The 26,510-nt window shown below is 36.2% G+C and overlaps 1 protein-coding gene across 1 annotated transcript in view; it reads right to left on the bottom strand.

Annotated features, from left to right (window-relative positions):
- Atf6 (bZIP_ATF6 domain-containing protein ATf6) overlaps nt 1-20,002 on the bottom strand; it is a 273,849-nt gene extending 253,847 nt beyond the window's left edge. The window contains exon 1 of the mRNA XM_090372442.1: nt 19,918-20,002. Coding sequence (XP_090228568.1) covers nt 19,918-20,002 — 85 coding nt within the window. The remainder of the gene's footprint in view (nt 1-19,917) is intronic.
- Between the last annotated feature and the right edge of the window lie 6,508 nt (nt 20,003-26,510).

Here is a 26,510-nt window from a genome sequence, read left to right on the forward strand (position 1 = left end):
TTGTGTATTTTAAAACTACCATCAATAATAAAGTAATAAACAAAAAAAATCCAGGTTTTTTTTTTTTTTTTTTACTATTGCATAAATGAATCTCCAATTAAGTTATACTATTCTGAACTCATGTAAGAAATATATACATTCAACATTTTTAAAATATTAAATATATACTGAAAGTTTTATGAACTAGCCAAAATCTTCTGTAAATATGAAACAACTAACTTAAAAATTGATTACAGTATTTTAAGTTACTCCTATGAAACATATTAATAATTATGTCAGTTATTCCAATATAAAGGATGAAAAAATACATTGCATATAGTAATTTCAAAGTAAACAGATATTCCCATGGTAACAGAGAGAATCAATATAAATGTCACAAATGCATTGACTTTTTGAAATATTGATTTGTTGGTCTCACACTAAACACAAAAACGCTTTTGGATCAGAATGGAATTCAAAATCAAATGAATCTTTTTTGATAAAATTCACATATTTGACTTAGATCAGCTTTTACATCAAAAATCTCATAATAATAATAATAATAATAATAATAATAAGGATTTTAACAATTTACACTCCATCAATTTCAAAACTGAGACCAGTGAAGCATTCACACAAAGAAAGGCAGCAAAAAAAAGTTCATATTAATAGTTTATATGATTAATAAGAGTTTACAGAATGTACAATATGTCATCTTACAAACACATTTTTCTGAAATTAATCTGCCTGTATTCTCAGCTCAGTTTTGTGACCACTGCTCAACATCCAGATAAAGGCTACTAATTAGCCTTATTCCAAAGGTTACTACTGTTTGTTATTTGGTTTTTAGGAGCATTAGCAACTAAGGCCATATTGCTCCGGGATATGCGGTGGTCATTCTCTGACCTTTTCGCATCCTCCGTATTTGGTGGTGACGGGCTCGAACCCCGGTCTAATCAAGAAGCGTGTGCTATGCACTGCTGCTCCTTCCCACCTGGCTACAGAGGCGCCTCCAAAGGTTACTAAGTAATGATCACATTTCAGCAATTCAGAATTGAAATAAACTCAGAGAATTCTGAAGACAGGTTAGTGGAATCCCACATTGACAAAATCTCAGATGTTGTTGTGAATTAACGACACAAGGGCAGCTAAAGGCCTAAATGTGTTTTTCTGGGATTTACTTGCAAATCTGATTATGAGCAACATAATGTTAATTAAAGTCATAAAGGTTGATCTGTCTAAGTAGAAAAAAAGTTTTTAAAATTTACTGTATTTCCTAAAAGCTGTTGCAGCACTGGATTCACTACTGCAGCACTGGATATCTGGTCAAGCTGTTGCAGCATTTGATATCAGGTCAAGCACTTTTCAGTCTTCCAAACCTACAGGTTTGGAAGACTGAAAAGTGCTTGACTTGATATTTGAATAGTGGGGACAGTCAATTAAACTATATATTTGACAGTGAGCTTGATTTTACATGAAGTGAATTGGGAGGACTTTTGCTCAAAAGTAAATGGAAATGGGTAATATATATATGGCCAATGAGTAAACATACTAATATAACTTCTTTCTGTCTGTTTCAATGGGAGCTAGAAATTCATTTTTCTGGTTCACTTTTAATTTGGAGTTTGTTATAAATCTGTTCTCTCCATATCTGTGCCATATCTCTCCATACACTCAAGATTGTATGCTTTCGGATTATGCTGTTAAAATCCATGTAGGGAAGTAGAAAAGGAGATGGAGAGAAATGGTCAGTTTGTCTCACAGCCTGATCTGCTCTTTCATTTCCAAGAATATCAGAGTGTCCCAGTATCCAGCAAAGTGTTATTTCTTTACTGACATTGTTGGAGATGACTTTTGATATCTTTCAATACTGAATGAGAAAAGTAAGGATTATTTTGAATAGTAATCCAATAATGCAATGAGGGAATCTGTGTAAATTATGGCAGGCCATAGGGAAAGACTGCAGATTTTCATTAAGGCTAGCTGAATTGCATGCAGTTCAGCTGTCAGTGCATAAATGTGTGTATATTGTGCATAAATGCACAATATACACAGATGAACAGCATGCAGTTGTAAACTATGGGCTAGCAAATTATTCTTTTCCCATTGCATGAAGGGGCCATTGCAGCGAGGAATAAGAGTCCTCCATGGTATATCAGACAAGTAAGTATCCTGATGGATGTTGTGGAAATCCAATTTCCAGTTAAGCAGTTGTTGTTTCTGGCGAAGTCCTGCAGGTCTTTGCTCTGTAGGCTTGACTCACAGAAAGGAAACCATTAAAGCTTAAAGAGATAGTTCCAACCTGGATAAGCAGGAAAGCTTTGTATCTTTACAAAAGAACATATAGATGTAAGAGTGTTTGCCTTCTAAGAGATAATGGGGGGGGGGGGTCATTAGCTTCAATATATAAACTGTGCACTATGGAGGTTCTAAAAGCTCCAAGAGCTGTCCAAAGAGCACTGTGCCAAATGGTATTAAGTCCTTACAAAAAACTTTTTCCTGTCTGGGGCATACACCAGAGATCTGTAATCAAGTCAGGATCTAATTAATGCCTTATAGAGATGTAAAAGAGAGTCTCTGTCTGTACCCCATGAAGTAGCTGATACTGATCAAAGAATATTTAGTTTCTGTAGGCAGCTAGTTCAGAGATTTATCACATGAGTCTGAAAGTTAATGTTTGTTATCCATTATTAAACCCAGAAAATTAATGGTATTATATTAGTCACTGGCATTACAGTATTCTTTATTCAAAGTTCTGGGTCAGGGTGCAGTGCACATCGTTTGCAGAAATGAATGGCAGTAGATTTTTACTCAGATATTCAGTATACATTTTTCAGAGTCCAAGATTCTAGTTTATTTATCACCAGTTGGAACTGTCTTTTCATATTTTGAGAATGGCAAGAAATAGTGAGATCATCCGCATACATGTATGCTTGGAATGTTCCAACTCATACTTTACTCTGACTGCAAACAATGTTGCCCAAGAAAATGGTGACCCTTGTGGGACACCATTTTCTTGAATATATGTGGAGGATAACAATGTCTGATACCAAACTTAAAAAGTCCTAAGTTTTAAGAAAGTTCTGTATCAGTTGAGGGAAGTAACCTTTTAGGCTGAAATTATGTAGGCCTTTGGGAATGCCATATCACCACATGGTGTCAAGTGTTTTTTTAATATCTAGCAATACCATTACCAAATGCTGTCTCTTGACAAATGAATTGCGGGTGCCAGTTTTAGCTTTGATATGCATGTCAAAGGTGGATCAGTTCTTACAACAGCCATATCGGCGGCCAATCAAGATGTTCTGTTTCTATGACCCACGTAAATGTGCGATGTACCATTGTTTCCAGTAGCTTGCCTAAGCAACTCATAAGAAAGACTGGCTGTAATTATTTGGTTAGGAGGGGTTTTCACTGGTTTTAGGATGGCTAAAACAACTGAATGACACCAAGTAGTGGATATGTGTTTTCTCTAAAAATCTGGTTGTAAAAGATCAATAGGGAGGTCGTGGCTTTCTTTTTGAGATAGTAATAGATAATAATAGTAATCGTGGATGTGATGCAAGAAAGCAAGCGTATGAACTTATGTAGCAGCACCCAAAAAAAAAAATTCACACAACCATTCCCTCTAAATGTTTGTCCAGTTCCTCCTTAAATTTATTTAACCTATCAACTTCCACGACAGATGGAAGTTTGTTCCAGCAATTAACCATCTGCTGGTTAAAGGCAAATTTCTGCACATCTATTCTACAGCTGCCTTTACTCAATTTGAATTAATGCCCCCTTAGGTTTGTAATCTGAACAAGTGGAAGAATCCCATCAGAATTCGGCGTGCTCAACCCATTCGCCTCAATCAGATCACCTCGCAGGTGCCTAGTATCCTAGTATCGCTGCATTTGCAGAAATTAAGCCTCTCTTAGTAAGAGGATCCCTTCATTCCCCTTACCAATCTTGTTGCCCTTCTCTGTACACACTCAAGCAAATCTACATCCTTCCTAAAATGAGAACTCCAGACCTGTACACAGTACTCAAGGCATGGCCTGACCACTGCCTTATACAGAAGGACAATCACCTCCTTTTCACTGCTAGCAAAATTCCCATATATCATTGACAAAACCCCATGACCTGCTCTGGCAGCCTATCTAAATTGCTCAGAAAACTTCAAATCAAAACTTACTCCCAGGTCTTTTTCATTTTCAACCACCCTAAGTGTGGTACCACACAGTTGGTATGTTCCTCTTGGGTTACTTCTACCCCCATGCGGTACTTTGCATTTGTCAATGTTAAACTTCAGTTGCCACTTCTCAGTCCATCTTCCCAAATTTTCTAGATCCTGTTGTAGTAGCACACTGCCATTACTGTCATTAACAACCCTGCCAACCTTTGTATCATCTACAAACTTCGACACTAAGCCTGATATACCATCATCAATATCATTGATAAATATACAAAACAACTGTGGACCCAACACTGAACTCAGTGGGCCACCACTAATAATAATATTAGTCCACGAAGAGCAGCACCCACTGATTACCACCCTGTCTTCTACCACTCAACCATCCTTTTATCCATTGTAGCAAGTTACCCTAAATACCATTCTGCTCCAATTTGTACAGTAGTCTTCCATGCGCAACAGTGACAAAAGCTTTCCTGAAATCCAAGTATATGATATCAAAATTATTTTTTGCATCTAGTTCCTTTGTAACCACATCATAATATCCAATCAAATTTGTCAGACAAGACTTTCCCTTAACAAACCCATGCTGTGTCTGAATTATTGCTGCAGTCTTGTCTAGATGATCCTGCAATGCAACTTTAACCAGTGACTCCATTATTTTACCTGGAACAGAAGTTAAACTAATTGGTCTGTAATTACTCGTTTCACCCTTTGATCCAATTTTGTGAATTGAGGACACATTTGCACATCTCCAGTCCGTAGGGACCTCCCCTGAGTCCAAGGATGCTCTCATAATTATGGCTAAGGGTTTTCTTACTTCCTTTGCCCCCTCCTTTAATATAACTGGATAGATCCCATCCACATCAGGTGCCTTTCTTATGTTTCACTTCATCAATTTCTCCTCCACTTTGCTCTCAATTATTACAAAATCATTAAGCACACTGCTACAATTTGATAACCTTCTGGCATTTTTAATCCTTAATAACTCCTCATGTGTGAATGTAGATGCAAAACACTCATTCAGTTTGTTTGTTATCTGAGCAGGATCATCAACAGCCGAACCATCAATATCAAGTGGACCAATCTGATTTATCCCCTTCCTTTTGGAGTTCATATAAGTAAAGAAATCCTTGCTGTTTTTCTTAGCATCCTTTGCCAAAGATTTCTCGTAATCTGCCTTCGCTTGCCTAACCTCCTTTGTGACTTGATTACAGATTAGCTTATATCTACAATAGACTTCTGTGTTGCCTGATAATTTATATGCATCCCATGCATTTTTCTTCACTGCCACGAGTCTCATTAGTTCATTTGACAACCATTTAGGCCTAAACCTTGAACAATATTTCTTAATAGGTACGAAACGTTTAGTAGGTTCCACGATTAATTCTTCGAATGCTTCCCACTTAGAATTTGCTGTTGGTAACATCATCATTGATCCCACTGTACAGAATTTAAAAACTGTCTGAGACCACTGTAGTCACCTTTACGGAAGCAAAAACTCTTTCCTTTACCCCTGATGGTAATTATATGTTTAAGTAAATCCTACATCAGTACACTGATCACTGCCACCTAGTTCCTTTATCTGCAAATTCTTAATAAACGAATGATCACTGCTGATAACCAGATCAAGAGTATTACCCTCTGGTTGCTTCTCGAACATGCTGCTGCAGAAAACAATCCAATAAATCCACAAAAGTCTTACTAGTGTGTGAGTAACCAATGCACAAGTTCCAGTCAATATCTGGGAAGTTAAAATTTCCCTTTTATATGACATTCTGATTTACTAGCCCACTCTATTTCTCTGTACAATTGTTCATTGTACTCATTCGAATCATTAGACCTATAACACACTCCTCCTCTTATTTTTGCTTTCGCAGTGCTTATGTCACACCAAACTGACTCACAGTGCACTGTCCATCTATAACAACTGGATGCACTTCTTTTGATTTTATGTTCTTCTTAATTAACAGCATAATTCCTCCTCACTTCCTATCCTTTCTGTACACATTGTATTCCACAAATTCCAATTCTGCATTCCTAATATCTGTGTGACACCATGTCTCTGATATCCCAACAATATCCACCTTCAATGTCTTGGCCAACACTTCAAATTCATCAAATTTATTTACTATACTTTTGGCATTGGTATACATGCAAGTATATATGCACTTATTCTTATTCTTAGTTACCCTAACACATCCATATACCCACCTGTTTCATGATGACTGCCATCAGTGCCTGAAACCCCCAGCAACCCTTGCTCCAGGCCACTGCTTATTCTAATAGAAGTAGTGCAGGACTCACCTTCACCTCTGCTTGCGGCTACTTTTAACCTTTTAGTCTGTGAATCCCCACCCCACAAGCTAAGCAGTTTTCCGACCCACCTAACACTGCCTCGATAGCATCAGCAAATATTTTTGCACCCTTTCTATTTAAGTGTATCCCATCCCTGTAGAAGCAGTCTCTCCTGTTAACAACAGGGGAGACTGCTTGCAGCAGATGTTGCAGCACAATGTAACAAATGCCATCCAGGACCTGCAGCATTTCTAGAAGAGTAATGCAAAGACTGCTGCATTTCTATGGGAATAAAAGGTTGGCTATATGGATAAGAGGCTGTAGTGGCAAGACTGATTTTGTACTTCTCAGGGCAAGATTTAATATATCAAAAATATGAGTCATATGCAGTAGCAGCTGATACTGCAGAGAAAGCTTCAGCTAGTGCTTCTGCTATCTCAGCAGAAGAAAGGACAAATCATTACTCCTCCAGAAAAGAATCAGGCAGGGAACTTGATATTATTTACTATTCAAAGCCTGAATTCTTTTCCAAATTAACCTTGAATCTGTGTCTTCTTTAATTGTGTTGGCAAATTTAATCCAAGATTCTTGTTTGGCATAAACGTTCTGTCTTATTCACAGAATCAGACTGAAAGCCAAACAAAATCTTTGAGTTTCTTGTAATTAATGGGGTTATCAGCAGTGGAAAGTTTATGGAATTGGTTCCAGGCTTCAATCTTCCTTGATTTTGCAAGGAAGTTCCTATTCCACCAATGATTGCAAAATCGTGTACCTGCTCGTGATTTTGGAATTGACACAGTGGCGGCAGCTAATATTTGGTCAGTGATGTGTATAGTCAATAGAAGAGAACTGAATCCGCTGATCAGCAAGATGGATGTGCTTTGAATAATTATCCCAGCCTTATGGAAATTCCAGGTGATGCAACTTGAAAACTAAGGGATCATTTGAGTTTGTATTCTACAGATAATGGGGAAGTGTTCACTGCTATGGGAGTCACTCAGCATTGACCATTCCATACTAGGATAAATAGAGGGAAAACATTTTAGAAATGCAGAGAACATTTCTCAATTCCAAATTATGTAAGTAAATACAATGACAGTATTTTCAGTAATGAATTAGCACTACTAATTCATTAAGGAACACTGCTTCTTCATTGTTGACTTTCATGTGTTGTTAACCATTTCTGCCAATTGCCAAGGAAACCTGAGTGCCTCCTGAGAGCTTCTTTCTTTTCTTTTTTTTCTTAAATTTGGCAATGGACAAGCATTTTGATATTGTTTTAAGGTTCAATGTGAAAAAGGTGCAGACTGGCCAGGGGCACTGGGCACTGTAGTGTCCCAGTCAACCCTGCCACCAAATCATGGACATCAGTTCAGATACTTGTATTAACTAATGATTTTAAACACAATTAAAGAATCAAACTTAAAATTTAAACATATTATAAAAAGAGATTGATAACTTATCACGGTAGTTAAAGAAATTTAAGTCCAAAGTGTATTTTGCAACTTCATCTTAAAAAAAAAAAAAAAAAAGAAAGAAAAATGCACTTTTTCTTTATTCAGCCCATTATCAGCATTTGCAAATATTATTTTGCAAATATAAATAAGTATGTTCATCACAGTGTGCTATCGATCCTGGAAACATATTTTCAGATGAAGGCCCATTCTCTGCTTGAAAGTGAGGACAAAAGTCTTGCTAGCCCACTTTTCCCCGTGGGGAACCTGGAATTGGAGTTCAAACTCCTTCACAATGTCCAAGGCAGCAGAACCTGGAATTCAAGCTCCTTCACAATGTCCAAGGCAGCATATCCCTGCCCCATTCCCCTCAGTGTTCTTGTGTGTGAGAAATTATAAGCTGTACTTCATAAAATGGAGTTTAAAAATATTACCATTTTTTATACTATATCAAATACTGTAATCTGTTATATTAACAATTCTGTACAACTAAAAGTAGGAATTTTTTGCTATAAGAGAAAAGGATCTAGAAAAGTTGAGCAGATGAGCTAAGACGTGGCAACTGAAGTTTAACATTGACAAATATAAAGTACTGCATATGGGTAACAGTAACCCCAGAGTAACGTATCAACTGTGAGGTACTACACTCAGGGTGGTAGAGAACGAAAAAGACCTGGGGGTAATTGTGTAGTCAGATATGAAGTTTTCTGAGCAGTGCAGACGGTCTGCAAGAGTAGCTAATGATGTCTCATCAATGATATACGGGAATTTTTCTACCAGGGATAAGGAGGCAACAAGATTAGTGAATGGAACAAAGGGTTGCTCTTATGAAGAAAGGCTTAATTTTTTTCAAATTACACTGTCTGGAGACTGGCACCTGTGAAGTGATCTGATTGAGGTGTATAAGGCCTTGAATGGTTTGAGCAAGCTCGATGCTGATGGGATTCTTCCTCTTGCCCAGATTATCTCCTGAGGGGACATAAATTCAAATTGAGGAAAGGCAGTTGTAGAATAGATGGCCAGCGGTGGTAGACTGATGGAACAAACTTCCATCTGTTGTTGTAGAAGTTGACAGCTTAAATCAATTAAAGGCGGAACTAAACAAACATTTATAGCGAATGGATGGTTGAAATGGGAAGTGTTTTTTTTTGGCTGATGCTGTATAAGCTTGCTTTCTTGCATCATATGCCTCTTGCCTCTACTAATGCTAAGAGTATTTATGATTTCATCTATGCTTTCATGCACTAACAGAAATAACTTTTCCTTTTAAGTTACCAACTGCTGGAATTATTTTATGGCTGTGAAATGTCTGCCTGGATGGTCACTTGTAATGGCTGATGTGTTGGCAATATATTAGAAATCTCTGTTTTTCTGCATGCCTGCATTCAGCAATGGCTACTGGACATCTGCTGAACAGACGAACCATTTTTAGAAAATTAAAGAAACTGTTTTCAGAAAATTCTAAAAATCTTTGTGATTTTATAATTTTGTTTTCTAAAACAAGATTTCGTCATCTGCAGTTTTGATCAGTGTGAAGTCCGTAATTTCCTTAAACTTACAGTTAGTTCTGCATAATATGTAATTTATAGTCTTAACTGCGAACAATTCTTTTAAAGTTTTCTTATTAATTAAATTCATTCCACACCATAGAAATCGCAAATATCAGGGCTTTCTTTTTACCACAGCTCTGGACAGATATACAGCACACTTTTGAGTACCTTTATCCACACCATAGGAATGGCAAATATCATGACTTTCTTTTTACCACAATTACAAGCCCTCGGACACAGAGGCCTGATGTAGCCAAGTGGTCAGGAGTGCAAGTGTAGCAGCACACACTTTGAGTGGACTGGGGTTCAAGCCCGTGACTGCTAAATACTATTAACGTTTGTATTGATTGATTTATTGTAAACTCCACTGACCTGATGGTTGTGCCAGAGTATAAGCAAGAACATGTACGGCACACTTTATGAGTAACTTTTATCTTGGCCACTTAATTTAATTCCAAAAAATGAGCCATATACATTTTGACAAATGATGTCATATCCTGCCTCTGTTTCACTATAAACATAGTTACTGCAAATGTTACAAAATATATTTGGATTGTTCACACTACCGCAAATTGCCAATGTTGTTGGTATTGGGTTTAATGACACAAGGGCTACTAAGGTCAAATTGTGTCTGTTCATCGTTTATACACAAGAAGCATATTGTTAGAGATATTAAATTATATGCTTCTGTACAAGCCAATATGTTTTAGATACAATAAAAGTTCTTCAATATTTCCTTCATTTCTTAAGAAATTAGATAAATCAGGTGATATATTCAATGTGGATAGTGACTGAAAAGTGTTTGACCGGATGGTTGAATGTAAGGGACAATCAACCAGAAAATGACAGACCGAAGTTGCCAATTAATGAGAGAATATGAAAAACACATTATAAGTAGATACTACTTAGCACTACTGCACTAGAGAAAACAACCGAATGCCAAAGAAACAAAAGGTGCCATTATTTCGATTTTTCCATTATCTAAAAAGTTTTATTCTTAATATATTTAATGCAGAAATAATGAGGCTAAATAAGAAATAGAGAGATTAATATTGCAATTTTATTAACTGCACGTAAAAAACATAAACATGTTGATGATCAAATGTTATATTCTGCCGTTAATATACTCCTGCTTATGCCCCATTCTATTTTCTTTATTATATCAAGTTTAGTCTGCACGGTAGCACAGTGGTATCATCACCCTCCTCCCAACACTGGGTGGAAAAGGCCCAGGTTCGAATCCCGTCAATGATGTAAGGAACTTTTATCGGCTTTTTTCACTCCATGGCTCAGTTAGTTGGTCTCGGGCATAGATAGCAAGGTCCCCCCCCCCCCCAAAGAAACTGAGGTTTTTTTTGTCCAGAAAAAAAAAGAGGCAAATCGATCTAAGAAAGCACACAATTTACAGACACAATACAAATGGGTATATGAATTAACTTTCTGAGTGACCCTAACGAAATAGTTTGGATTATAACAAGTTTGTCACTAAGCTTTAACGTTGTTGTTCTTTTCTTCTCTGTATGAGATTTATTGACTTTAGGAGCCATAGTGAGGGGTTTTTAATTTAAAATAAATGTAAAACTGCGGTATAATCTGTGATATCAGTACAGAATTCACTTTCAAAATGGCGAACGTAAACAAATACAGTAATCACATGACTTGCCGTTTTCTTTTTTCAGCACTGCAAGACTGCGCTGTATATAAACACTGAATCTCAATGTGCCATGGAACAGTTGGGATAAATGTTCCATTATTTCAACAGTCTACTGTTGAAACATCCAGTATTTAAAAAAAAAAAAAAAAACTGTACATAAGTAAATACAGTTCGATTTTTTAGAATTTACACTAAAAGTATACCCAGAAACATCAAAATCTATGGTTTTCATAGATTATTTTTAAAACAAAGGCATGTTTGAAAGCCTGGCTGTCTTGAATCCCTCATAGATTCGAAAATTTAAACAAAAAACTGCTTCTGTCAAATCTTTACAGTTTATTTCAACTGCATCAAAAACTAACTGTAAAAGCTAACAAGTGATTGAATAACTTCATAATTCTGCAAAATCTAATTATGATTTAGTTACTTCTGAAGATATAATTACAATGCATAAGTGTAAAATGTGTATTGTGTGCTTTCGAAATATATACAATATAATTTTTAATTCTGCTCAGATGCAGCCCTAGGGCTTTTGGCACCCCTAGGCAGAAATGTATTTGGCACCCTTGAGATACTTTTATTAAATATTATGATAATAAAAATTTAGAATTTCGGCACCCCAGATGTTGCCCCCCCCACATTACCTGCTTACCAGGCTTACGGTGTTCTGCCGGCCTTAATTCTGCTGCAAACACAAATTTAAATATTGCTTACAAATATTTATTAACATTAGCAATACTTAAGTAAAATGTGAAAGAATATTTTCTAAATTAAAAATTATTAAAAAAAAGTTGACTGACTACGACCTAAGAAATGTTGGAGTCACTTAATTATGTTGATGGATGAGTACATAATACCACCTGTGTGTAATATGTATTCTAAAAAATACATATTATGGACAAATTCGGTAGGCGTTCCAAGATACTGGCAAATAAATTGTTTATTTAAGTGGTAAGTGCAATCTGTCAAAACAATATTTTTTAATATAATTGTATCATTCAATTTTTACACCCTCACAGATAACACAGTGATTACAATTGCCATCTTTCCACACAGTGGTTAAAAGTCATGGGTTCCAATCCTGTCAAGATGGGAGGAATATTGTGTTTTTTCCCCCCACATTGTGGCTGAATAAGTTGGTCCTGGGAAGAGAGTTGCAGTTTTTCCTTGTGCAATGAAGGATTTTCATCCAGCAAAAACAGCAAACCAATATTAGAATAAATGCAATTTACACAATACACGAAAGCCTAGAGTAGCTAATTCTTTGGGACTGAACACAGAATCAGTCATTCAAGACAAATTCAACCCTGAGAATATTTTGGCAATTTGCACTTCATCTAATCCATTCACACAGCAGAAACCCTTCACAGCTATTTTTGAAAATATTTTCTTTGACATCTCCATAAAAAATTCTATAAATCTGTTAATTATCGCATAATTAGGAAAAATTCATGATTAAGTTAAACCTAATTACAGTTGGACTTCTATATAACGAAATCGATCGTTCCCTTGAAAAAATTCATTATACGGAAATTTCGTTATATAGAAATATGACCTTTTCAACAATGTAAAATACTGTAAATTCAGAAATACAGCAAAAGATGGGAAAGAAGTGGGAATGAATAAATTTTCTAACATTTTAAAACAATTTATTAATACATACATATTAAGAAATGACTACTTACATGATGCCCACAATTTATTAGTACACTTTTAAGAATTATGTTGTAAAATATTTGGTTTTTTGTTGTACACTGGATTCTACTGTACACTGTTCATAAAAATATTCACATTTGTTTAAACTTTAAACACTCAATATATTTTCTTCCTACTGAAGGCCTCGACGCAAAGTTTCAAATGCTGCTAACATGTGTTTGGAAGGATTAATATTGCCCTCATTTTCATCCAACTCATCATGGATATTGTCACTAGTTCTTTAAATATGCTCCAAAATGTTGAAGTCACTCAGATATTCAGCTACTATGACATCATTATGGACTCCTAAAAATTGATCAAGAACAATTTTCCCACTGATCAAACCTCGCTTGGAACTCTTCCCAAGATTATTCAATATATAATAGTAGTTCATCCCTCACATCTCCGTTAATTAATAGCTTTTCCATCTTCGATAAAGCAGCTGAATGCTGTTTTGTAATCACTGTTGATCTTAAATGCATTGATCCTTTAACATGTTCTTTTATATGTGCACTGTCCTTTAAAATAGTATTCACTGTTGAAGCAGTGAGACCTAATTCCTGTGCAACAGATGACAAACTTTGTCTGCTTCATACTTCTTAATCATTTTCACCTTCATTTCTAAATCAATTTTGTTTTGTTTCATAGCGCTGCCACCACTTGCACTTTCCATTGGTCGCTTTCCCTTCATCATTGTAATAGGTAAATAGGAACGAAGAGAACATTCTGAAAATTTATGTAAATACCACAAAGGCATTCAAAATTCATTCTTATTAGCAGAATGTTTACATGTTGGCCATGTGCTTTGTTTCTGCATCCTTTAGTTAAAAGTGATTTTGGTGTCAAGATTATTTTACATAAACTTATATAAAACTAATACAACTTCCATTATAAAAATTACCTTTTAAAGAGTTACATAGCGAAAATTTCACCTTCTGAGGTCCACAAATTACCAAAAAAAAAAAAATGTGTTATTGGGTTCACATTATGATATTTTCACTATACCTCCATTCATTCCTACCGGATGCAAAATACATTTCCATATTTTTGTCATTTAACCAGCCAGCAAAAACTTCTGTAAAGTCGAATTTACGTAAGTCGAGTGTTATGCAAGTTGGGGAGTGCCTGTATACTATTTGTCTAAGCAAGTTCGAAATTACAGCACTTATGGGCATTTAGCATTAGTAGAGGTATATGATGCAAGAAAGCAAGCTTATGCAGCATCAGCCAAAAAAAAAAAAAAAAAAAACCCTTTCACTTCACCCCTCTGTTCGTTCGAAATACCTGTCCAGCTGAGCCTTAAATTTATTTAGGCTATCAACTTCCACAACAAGGGATGGAAGTCTGTTCCACCAACCAACTACCTGCTGGCTAAAGGCAAATTTCCGCACATCTATGCTACATCTGTCTTTCCTTAATTTGAATTTATGCCCTCTCAGGTGATTATTCTGAGCAAGAGGAAGTATCCCATCAGCATTGAGCATGCTCAAACCATTCAAGGCTTTGTACACCTCTATCAGATCAAATTGATGGTGCCAAGTCTCCAGACACTGTAATTTGCAAAACTTAAGCCTTTCTTCGTAAGAGCACCCCTTTGTTCCATTCACTAACCTTGTTGCCCTTCTCTGTACTCGTTCCAGCAGCCCTACATCCTTCTTGAAATGAGGCCTCCAAACTTGTATACAGTACTCAAGGTGTGGCCTGACCATTGCCTTATACAAGGGAATAATCACGTCCGTATCCTTGCTAGAAAAATTCCTGTATATCGTTGATAAGACACCATGAGCTACTCTTGCAGCCCATCTGCACTGCTCAGAGAACTTCATATATGCCTACATAATTACCCCCAGGTCCTTTTCATTCTCTACCACTGTCAGTGTAGTACCGCAGAGTTGATACATTGCTCTGGGGTTGCTGTTTCCCATATGTAGTACTTTACATTTGTCGATGTTAAACTTCATTTGCCACCTCTCAGCCCATCTGCTCAACCTTTCCAGATCCTGTTGCAGCAGCATCCTTAACAACCCTGCCAACCTTTGTATCGTCTGCAAACTTGGACATTAAGCTTGATATACCATCATTAATATTATTCATAAATACAGAAAACAACAATGGATCCAACACTGAATCCTGAGGGACTCCACTAATAACATTAGTCCACGATGAGCAGTGTCCATTGATTACCACTCTGTCTTCTGCCACTCAACCATCCCTTTATCCATAGCAATAATTTGCCACCAATGCCACACTGCTCCAATTTGTGCAGCAGTCTTCCATGTGCAACAGTATCAAAAGCCTTTCTAAGATCCAAATATATAATATCAAAGTTATTCCTTGCATCCAATTCTTTTGTGACTACATCATAGTATCCAATCTAATTGGTCAGGCAAGACCTTCCCTTATCAAAACCATGCTGTGTCTGAGCTATAACTGAATTCTTGTCAAGATGATCCTGCAGTGCTTCTTTAACCAGTGCTTCCATTAATTTTCCTAGAACAGAAGTTAAAGTCACAGGTCTATAATTGTGTCAGCCTTTGATCCACCTTTGTGAATTGGGGTTACATTTGCACATCTCCAGTCTGTGGGTACCTCCCCTGAGTCCAAGGAAGCTCTCATAATTATGGCTAATGGATTGCTGACTTCCTTTCCTGCCTCCTTTAATATAACTGGATATATCCCATCCACCCCAGGTGCCTTTCTTGTATTTATCTTCAACAATTTCTCCTCCACTTTACTCCCAATTATTACAAGATCATCTAGCTCACTGCCAGTGTTTACTCCATCTATGCCATTCCCCTTCCTGAATAACTCCTCATGTGTGAATGCAGATGCAAAATATTGATTTAGTTTGTTAGCTACCTGAGCAGGATCACGAAGAAGTTGAACCATCGATATCAAGTGGACCAATCTGATTCATCCCCTTCCTTCTAGAGTTTACATAAGTAAAGAACTCCTTGCTGTTTTTCTTTGCATCCCTTGCCAAAGATTTCTCATAATCTGCCTTCGCCTGCCTAACCTCCTTTGTAACTTGCTTACAGATCAACTTATATCTATCATAGGCTTCTGTGTCACATGTTAATTTATATGTATCCAATGCATTTTTCTTCTCTGCCATATGTCTCATTAGTTCATCTGACATCCATTGAGGCCTAAACCTTGAACAATATTTCTTAGTTGGTATGTAAAGCCTAGTAGCTTCCAAGATAATTTCTTTGAATGCTTCCCATTTTGAGTTTGCTGTTGGTAACATCATCAGTTTGTCCCACTGTATAGAATTTAAATACTGTTTCAGACCATCGTAGTCGCCTTTACGAAAGCAATAACCCTTCCCTTTACCCCTGATGGTAGTTACCTCCTTGAGTAAATTCCACTTCAGCACACTGTGATCACTGCCACCTAGTGGTTCCTGTATCTGCAGATTCTTAATGCATGAAGAATCACTACTGATAATCAAATCAAGAGTATTGCTCCCTCTAGCTGCTACCCGAACATGCTGATTTAGAAAACAATCATCCAATAAATCCACAAAAGCCTTGCTAGTGTGTGAGTGACCAACCCACAAATTCCAGTCAATATCTGGGAAATTAAAATCTCCCATTATAAGACTCTGATTTACTGGCACACTATTTCCCTGTACAGTTTCTTATTATACTCATCAGTCATTAGACCTATAGCACACTCCTACTCTCAATTTTGATCTCCCAATGCTTATGTCACACCAAACTGACTCGACACTGCACTGTCCAGCAATGTCGACTGGCTTCACTTCCTTGGATTTTATGTGTTTCTTAACTAATAGCATAACCCCTCCCTTCCTATCCTGTCTATCCTTTCTGTAGACGTTGTACTCCCCAAATTTCAGTTCTGCATTACTTATATCTGTGTGACACCACGTCTCTGATATCCCAACAATATCCGCCTTTGATGCTTTGAGCAATACCATCAAATTTATTTACCAAACTCCTAGCATTGGTGTACATGCAAGTATACATGCACCTGTTCTTTTTCTTAGCTACCCTAACACAACCCATGTGTTTACTTGTACCCCAATGACTCCCAGCAGTCTCTGAAATATCCTGCATCTTATTTTCCAAGCTGCTGCTCATTCCAATAGAAGCAGTGCAAGAATCACTTTCATCTCTGCCAGTGGCTACTGTTAATCTATTAGTCCTTGTATCTCCTCAATCTAGCAGTTTTCCGACCCACCTAACACTGCCTTGATAGCATCAGCAAACATTCTTGCACCCTTTCTATTTAAGTGTATCCCATCCCTGTAGAAGCAGGGATGGGATACACTTGTTAACAAGTACAGACCAGGCTGAAAAAAATTCTACCCCTTGAGCCTTGCACAATCTTTCCAGGGCAGAATTGATCGACAGGGCTCTCATCATATACTCCCTCCTATCGTGTCTGTGCAGAATTGCAGACACTTTCAAATTCAATCCTAATTCACGGCTTTTTTTCAACAGTGACCTGTACTTGTTAAGTAATTCCGCTGGTCTCCTACTCGAGATTTTGTTCGAGGCTGGCCACAGCTGTAAGTGAAAGGTTTGTAACAGGATATTAATATCCTTCCTGATATATACATATTTATAATGTTCTTAAAAACAATCCGTTAATGCATACATTTCAAGCTGTGAAATGGTGAATTATTTCGGCAGAAGGGTGTGATGATTGTTTTGCACCATAGTGTTTTTGGTAATCTCTCCTTCCTTTGCATACACTACAAATTACCAAATACCGGTGTGGTATCATGTCTTCATGTTAATGCTCACAAGTTTATACATAAAAAACTACAAGCCACAGACTGATAAAACTTTCTGACATTAAAAATATTTTTCTGAAGTATAACACTTAATAGTTAGAACTGTCACATCATTCGTTGCACCGTAGATGACGACCTTACTCACCTATCCCTAATCCCAGTACTGCTACTTCTTTCTCTACTTCACTGTTGTGTTGTGTTGTAAAATATCTACTATAATCCATTTTATAATTGTCTTTAAGGTTCATAAAAGGGAAATTGTCTTCAGCTGGAGTATATGATTGTTGATATGCTTCCACCTAGTGTATTTTGGAGATAGGAAGTCTGAATAAATGTAAAGGATCGGAAAAATTATTAGAAGAAATAGACAAAGGAGATAATTTTTTTTTTGGACAATATTATATAAGTACACATCATTTTGCCAATACTAATGTTGAAATTCACATGCCAGAATCTTATTTGGAATATAAATAGTTGGTTTAACTACATTTTAACCTTACATTACTCCCACCCTCGAGTTAACAAAGATGCTCAATCATCACTGAGACAACCCTTTTTGTTTTAATTATAAAAAATTAATTTTTTGCTTTTTCACTGAATTGAAAACAGTGATCAGTTAATTATCATTTACTAAACCCAGTTAATAAATATCAAACAAAAATAAACAATAATAAAGAAATTTTGCCATATTTTTTAAAATCTTCAAGGTTACTCATCCGCCAGATTGAAATTCAGACATTCACGTAGTGTCTGCTAGACACAAAGTGAACATCTAGATTTTTGTGAGCTGTTTGCATTTAGCTGGCAAAACCAAAGCTCTACATCAAGTTTAGACAACTGTCACTGGCATCTGATAGGCACTACATTGGAAATGAAATTGCCAAGAGGAAATATTCTTTTGTTTGCCTGACATCTATTAAACAGTATACAAAAAAAATTAATGTCTCATAATTCATAGTATACTGAAATGAAAACAGAAAATACTGCATAACCAGTTGGAGGGATACTGGTAGGATTTGATTTCATTCACAAATTTAAAAATAATAATAAAAATTTTAAAAAGCAGCAGAAGATTAACCACATTTAACCCAAAATATGAGATATTCATCATATTTTAGTAAATATAAAGAATACTGTAAATTTTTACAACAGCTGATTTCAAAAACTACTGCATGCTTTGAATAATCTGTGTAGCCAATGAAAATCTCAAAGTATATGAATCATAAACATTATTATTATTAGCTACCTGGTGCAAGGAAGCCTGAGGCTTATGCTGAACCAGCCAAAAAAAAAAAAATTCCCCGAGTTACCCTGAGAGAGAGAGAGAGAGAGAGAGAGAGAGAGAGAGAGAGAGAGGGGGGGGGGGGCAGTCAAAAGTAGAAGGAAATTACCAAGAAAGAGAAGAATGATGATATTCGGCTCAGGACCCTGGGTGTGCTAAGCCCATACTCTGATGGGAGCCCCCCAGGGTTATAGTAAGTTTTTTTTTTTTTTTTTTTTTGCAAGTTACTATAAATACTTTTGACCAATATTTGGGTTGGTATGGCACATTTGGGGCTATTCGCAAATTCAATAATGCGATTTCTTTTAAACTTTGAACACTCTATAATACTTCTTAACAACAGCTTTGACTTTCCACCCTCGCTTCCTCCCCATTATTACGTAACGAAATAATCCAATTCAAGAAGCATATTTATGGGAGGGGGGGGTATTTATGCTGCATAACATACTTGAGATCCCCGCCATAACGCACTAATATTTTATGACTCCCTACTCCTTACGCAACCTGTAAAGAGACCTTTAACAAAAACATTGGATTCTAACGACCGATACCCATACAAACTATGCTTTCTTTTATACCTGCAGGAAAATTACTATAGGGAAAATATACTGCACTACTAGTAGTGCAATTTACATTAAAGTGGAACACTGAAAAATTACAACCATTTGGAATTTACACATAAGAATGTATGAAACAGAAATGGTAATGGCTAAGGCGCGTAAATAACAACATCCATTAGGTTCCTATGTTGAGTGCATTTTCCGAGTGTCCCTAACCGTCATGATGGTAATTTTCTTCTCGCTCGCCCTTTTATTAAGATCATTCTTTACTCGATTTAAAACTCATAAAATATATGAACTTCCTAAATATGGCTGGAATTTCTTAGGAAGCCAAGTTTACAAAGCTGGTATTACCAGTAATAACTGAACAGTATCAGCTTAGAAGTATTACATATAATTCCATTATCATTCACATTACAATGAACACATGTAAGTTTAAGTTGTCCAACTGAGGTTGCTGGATCATCATACTGTAATCAACTCTGAGAGTTAAAAGCACCACTCACCTAATTCTAAATCATCGGCCGACAACATGTTGTCATCCATAAATCTCCTGTCAGCTTCGGTTAATGTTATTAAATCAACAGCCATTCTGCAAATATATTCTACAAAAAGTACACAATAAATTCTATAAAAAGATATTTTATGAACTTCAACGACCCATAACATACAACACCCATGCCACGCTGCCCATCACATTTGCTTACAAACCGCATGCAAACCGACTTTGTTTTCCTATTAGTACACAAAGCTACCACTAGGATAGTCAATTTCACACAGGGCTGCAACGCCATATTGTGTCTATCAGTTATTGCATATCACTAAAATTTCAAGTTGGGCATGCTAAATAGAAATAAAAATACATATGCATTTTCTTTAAAAAAGTGAAGAGTTCCTTCATATTCCAAAATATGTTTCAGTATTATAAGTTCTTCTAGATTTTAATGAGATAAAATGTCCCTATCTTAACTGCTCATACTAGTGCACTCCTGTAAAATAAGTTTTATTGTACGAACAGTGTGACAGTGAGAACATTGCGAGTCTTCGCCTTTGAGAAAATGAAGATGATTTATATAAACATGTCTGATGCGAACTCTCGGAAGGATCACTTCTTCTTGTCTTACTTTACTGGTGCTGGAAGTCTAGAAGGACGGTTGCATCTTAATTTCTATAACTTTATTCCATGTTCTTGCAATATATTTTTAACACTGAGAGTAGAATGCGTTTCTCGTGATGGTTTGTGGTTTTGAACAGGGCCTCCATTTCGTTCACATTTTAGTTTATTGGTTGTTTTTTTTTTTTTTTTTTTGCCTAATCTACGCATTCACTTCCTAGCATTCTGAAATTTCCCAGTGTCCAAAGAAAACACCATAGTAAGTAGTCCGTCAGTGAGGCATATCGATTTGGATATAATTTGTTTCATTGGGAAACAGAGGTTATGTTGCACACGCTTCATTCTGAATTAAAATGATAACACGTAAAAAAGTACCACGCAAAAGACTATTGTATATTTTGGAGCAATGTGGAATTAGAGGAAAGTTACTGTTGTGGATAAAATAATAGTTTTGTAACAGAAGACATAGTTTGGCACTGCTCTTTGAGTGAACTAATATTCTTGAACTAATATTATTAGTGTAGTTCCTTGGGGGTTTAGTGCTGGTGGCTTACCGTTTTCAAGGAGACATATCAAGCTTATTGTCTAAGATTGCAGATGATACATAGGTTGGCAAGGTGAATAATGACAGGAATCAAGGGATGGCAGGAATCACTGCAACAAGGGCAGAAAAATTAGGAAGATGAACTGAGATGTAGCAATTGAAGTATAGTATCGATAAATGCAAGGTACTGCATATGTGTTGCAGTAATCCCAGAATAACATTAGGTAGTACCGCAATCAAGGTGGTGAAGAAGGAAAGAGACCTAGGAGTACTTGTCCATTCAGACATGAAGTTCTCTGAGCAGTGCAGACTGGCTTCTAGAACAGCATATGGGGTTCTGTGAGTGATATACAGGAACTGTGCCAGCGAGGACAAATAAATGATTCTCCCTTTGTATAAGGCAATGGTTAGGCTACATGGCGAATTCTGTACACACGTGTGGAATATTTTAGGAAGGATGTGGATCTGGTGAGATGGTGCAGAGCAAAGCAACTAGACTTGTCAAAGAACACGAAGGGATACTCTTACCACGGATGAATTCAATTATACAATTACAGCGCTTGGAAACTAGACACCTGTGAGGAGACTTGATTGATGTGTTTTCTAAGTCTTCTTCAATGTATCAGTCTTTCGACTGGTTTACCCCATTAATGAGCTGTCACCATTTCTCACGGTCTTGTGCTAGATGTTTCGATTCTTCATAGCTCCAAAGCCTTAAGTAGTGTTTCCTTCAGAATTGTATTTATGATTGTATTTCTTGGTCTTCCTTATTTTCTTTCCCTCGGTATTTTGCCTTCCAGCACGTCCAGTAACATCCCTCTATGCCTCATAGTGTGTCCGATCCATTATATCTACAGTCTTCTGATTAGCAATTCTCTTTCTTCTCCTACACGTTGTAAAACCACGTTATTACTCATTTTTTTCTGTCCAGCTAATCTTTTCCATTCTCTGCCAGCACCAAATTTCAAACACCTCTAGATTTTTCAAGTTGGCTATGTTTAATGTGCATGTCTCTGCTGAATACAATGCAACTGACCAAATGCATGTTTTCATAATTCTTTTTCTTAGATCTAGTGACATATTTCTTTGGCTTAGTAAAGAGATTTTACCTCTAAAAGCTTGTTTTGCCATTGCAATTTTTTAACCGGTTTCACTGTGGCAAATGCATCTTATGTTTTTATCTGTCCTAGATATTTGAATTTTGTTACCTGATCTATTTTTTCACCATCAGTTTCAATGTGAAATTTTTTTGGCTTTTTACTTATTATCATAATCTTTGTTTTATTAGTATTAATCTTCATTCCATATTTCTTCATTTCTAGGTTAACTGTTTTAGCATGTTGGATAACATTCTTGTAAGGATTACCTGATCATCTGCAAATTTGATTGTGCTGAGCGTCTAGCTCATCTGGCTCATCTATCTTTATATCTAACTTTTTACCATCAAATGCTTCTTTCACTATTAATGCTGCAAATATATTAAAGTGGATTAAGAAAACTAAATGCTGATGGTATTCTTACTCTTTATCGGACAACACACACACACAGAAAGGGGCCATAAACTTAAACTAAACTGTAGTATGGATGCGAGAATATTTGCTTTCAGCCAGAAAGTAACTTATTGTTGGAACAAACTACCACTGATGTTGTGGAAGTAGGTAATTTGGATAAATTTGAGACAGAAGAAGACAGCCCTCATGGGTAGAATCGCCGTCCTCCCCACACCGAATGGAAAAGACACAAGTTCAAGTCCCGTCGATGATATGAGGAACTTTTATGGGCCTATTTCAAAACGTGGCTGAGTTAGTCGGTCTCAGGTGATGGTAACATTATTTATCTCACGGAAACTCCGGTTTTTCGTCCAGCAAACAGAAAATCGACCACAGAACACAATTTAGAGACAGCATATACGAAGCAATGTGTCCATAGTCGCTGATGATCCTAAACCCCTAAAACAACAACAACAACAACAACAACAAAGAACGAGGCAAATTATTATTGGGGGCGAACAGACGAAGTGGGTAGTTTTTTTTTTTATTTTTGCTTGATTAGCTTGCTTCAATTGCCACTACTAATATTAACACTAAAAGTAGGATAGATGCATTGTGTGCTAATTTTGAAGTATAGGTGTTCGAGGGCTAGATAAGTGGCAAATAGTTCCGTAGAGAAATTTCTAAATTGCTTTATGTTCGTAAAAAGAGGCCGATTGTTGGTAAGACTGCAGTAGCACCAACTACTAGTCTGCCCGGCTAGTGCAGTGGCATTTTCACCATCCTTACCATACCGCTTGTAAAAGAGCTCGTTTGAATCCCGTCAATGACCCGCGGAACTTTTTTTATGGAAACCTTTTTTTATGGAACTTATTTTCACACCATGACTGTGAAGTAGCAATTACTAAGTAACTTAATTAACATAAAAAACTTACGTGGTAGAATAGTGGTTATTTAGAGAGATAAATTTCATTGAAAATCATCACGTAATCCTTTCCTAACCTTATCATTTACCAATACTAATAATATACTAGATAGTATGATATGCTTTCTCAATGTCAAGATCTCAGGCATAAATAGCCAGGTTCCACCCCCCCTTCCCCAGGAAACTGGGGTTTCTCATCTAACAAATCGACCAGAGGATACACGCAATTCATGAACATAATACAATTAGGCAGAAGAATTGATACATTGGATTGCCCTAGCATGATATTTATTATATATATACACTACCAACTGCTGTCCCTGATATTGGATCATCAGTGTATATTTGATATACACTGATGTAAACTGAACACTGATATACTGAACATAAATTTGACTGTAAGTGCCATGAAGTTGTCTAATATTTAGGCTTGCCAAGGAATTTCTTCCCCACTGCTTAAAATAACTGTCACAATTTGATAAAATTTATTGTCCATGGGAGGTTGGATGGGTTTAAATTTATAGTAGATTTATATTGTTGTAGATTTTGTCAATCTGAAGGTTTCGCCTTAAAGTGATGTCATGAAGTCGAATGCTTGCAAGTTTGTTGATGCACAACTTATTTTTGCATAATGCTATCTATTCAAGTACAAAAGGTATGGCCAAATAGGATGTGTTGGCAAACTTCATATTTTATATGCATAGTTTATTAATAGAATTTTCTTCCGATGTTCAATGATGACTCTTGAGCTTCTGTGTATAATATTTGAACTTGAAAAGTCCTGAAAGGCTCATAAGCTATTCTGAGTGCATTTTGCTGGTATTAAGTTCAAGCAAAGATAGAACGCACTTTCTAGCAGAGTTATAGACCGTACTTCCATGGTCTAAGCATAATCTGACAGAGATTAGGGAGGGTGGCACAAATAGCACTCCAATTTTTAGCAGATATTGCTCGTGGAATGTTTATTTTCTTCAAGCAGTTTGTTCAGATTCGCATTATGGGTGATATGAAATTTAGTTGTTTTTTTTTTTTTTTTTTTTTGCTGTTTTGTTATTTTATCTAGTATTAGTCGAATTAACCGCATGTCAAATAATATGGTCTTGTACATGTATGTCAGAGTCCGGATGTAGGCTACTTTTTTTTACAGAAATGTATAGTCTCTTATTTCTGTTGTTGTTGCTTTTTTTTGTTTATTATTATTATTATTATTATTATTATTATTGCTCTTATATTATTTCTCCATGATTGGGACTTCCACCTCGTGACGGGTATTGCTACCAAGTACACAGAGTGGTTGTTGTTATGTCTAGTGTTGCTGTTGGTCGAGGAACTCTCTGACTATCCTACAGGTGTTCAGGACTACGACTTTCTGGAGTTCCTTGTAGGTGTTCGCTAGGAGACCTGTTGCTTCTAGTCTGGTATTATTATTATTATTATTATTATTATTATTATTGCCCTTATATTATTTTTCCCTGATTGGGAGATTCCACTCCTTGACGGGTACTGCTACCAAGTACACAGGGTTGTTGTAATGTCTAGTGTTACTGTGGATCGACATCGGTATCAAAGGGAGAAAGAAGAAAATCTGCACAGAGTAAAAAAAAAAAAATTGCAGTGAATATTATTTAACAGTTCGATAAAGAATAAATAAGTGATAATATAGGATAAACTAAGTATTACACTCAAGAAACAACTAAGCATGCTAGTAAAGCAATGGGATTTTCAGACCGATTCATAAAAAAGTCAAGAAAAAACATAAATGCTGTCCAAGGTTCTTATCGCCCGAGAAATGTAAAAAAACTTATCCAAGTTATTCTCTGGACCAGTTTGATCGCGACCTCATACGGAGAACAATCCAGGATCAGGATTTTTATTATTTGGGGGAAAAACATGCCAGCTATTCCCAAATTAATATCAATATTAAAATAAGCAAATATATATTTTTTTAATTTGCAAAGAGGAACTCAAACTTTCCTCACGAGGTGAGATTTTTTGGAAGAAACGTTTTAACGAAAATAAATTTACATTATTTCCTTCCGTAATCGTCTGGTATTGAGTTCCGTATTACTTTCATTTTCTGTAAATACATTACTTGGTTTTTAAATATTTTTTATTATAGATTAAGGTTTATCTTTCGTAAGTGTGATATCTATTTTCTGATTCCCAAAAGTTTGTATTTCTTATCTATAAATTCAAGTATAGCCACTCACTTTTGTCGACCCAGAAAAAAAAAAAGAAAGAAAGAAAGAAAAGTGTTTCACTTCTTTAGAAGTAATTACAAAAAGAATTAATTCGATGGATTCCACTGGCTAATGCCATGAAATCACGTGTTGAAATTTCTATGAACTCGGATTTTTTTTTTTTTTTTTTTTGAAATATTATTTTTGTCGTTCAATGAATGTTAACATTTTTTTCTCAGCTGGTTCTCTGAAGCTAGTCATAACTGTGCATAACTGATTAAGATCAGCTGGTTCTCTGAAGCTAGTCAATGGTTAAGCAGTAATAAATTCTATGGCTATATATATAGAGGACTTATCAAACTATTTTCTAGACAGTACTCCTTTTCTCCATTTTGTTTTCTTCAATAAAATTTCCACAAAGCCCAGATAACTAAATTTCATATTAGATAACTATTTCATATTAGGGCAGAAAGGGATATTAACATGTTTCGCGTTAATTACTATTGTTTTGCTGGATGTTACATCAGTTTGTTTACAAATTGCAAGGAGATAAATAAGTCCATGAAGCATTAATCCCAGGGTGTCACATCTGGTGAGTATGGGCTTAGCACACCCAGGGTCCTGAGCTGGATATCATCATTCTTCTCTGTCTTGGTGATTCCTCTCTCTCTCTCTCTCTCTCTCTCTCTCTCTCAGGGTAACTTGGAAATTTTTATTTTTTATTTTTGGCTGGTGCAGCGTAAGCCTCTGGCTTCCTTGCACCATATGGCTAATAATAATAATAATTAGTACATCGTGTCCGTAAACTGCGTGCATCGAATGGTTGGTTTGTCCGTTTTGCTATAT

The sequence above is a fragment of the Mastigoproctus giganteus genome, chromosome 4, assembly GCF_048544385.1.
Source record: "Mastigoproctus giganteus isolate SK-2022 chromosome 4, ASM4854438v1, whole genome shotgun sequence".
NCBI lineage: Eukaryota > Metazoa > Arthropoda > Arachnida > Uropygi > Thelyphonidae > Mastigoproctus > Mastigoproctus giganteus.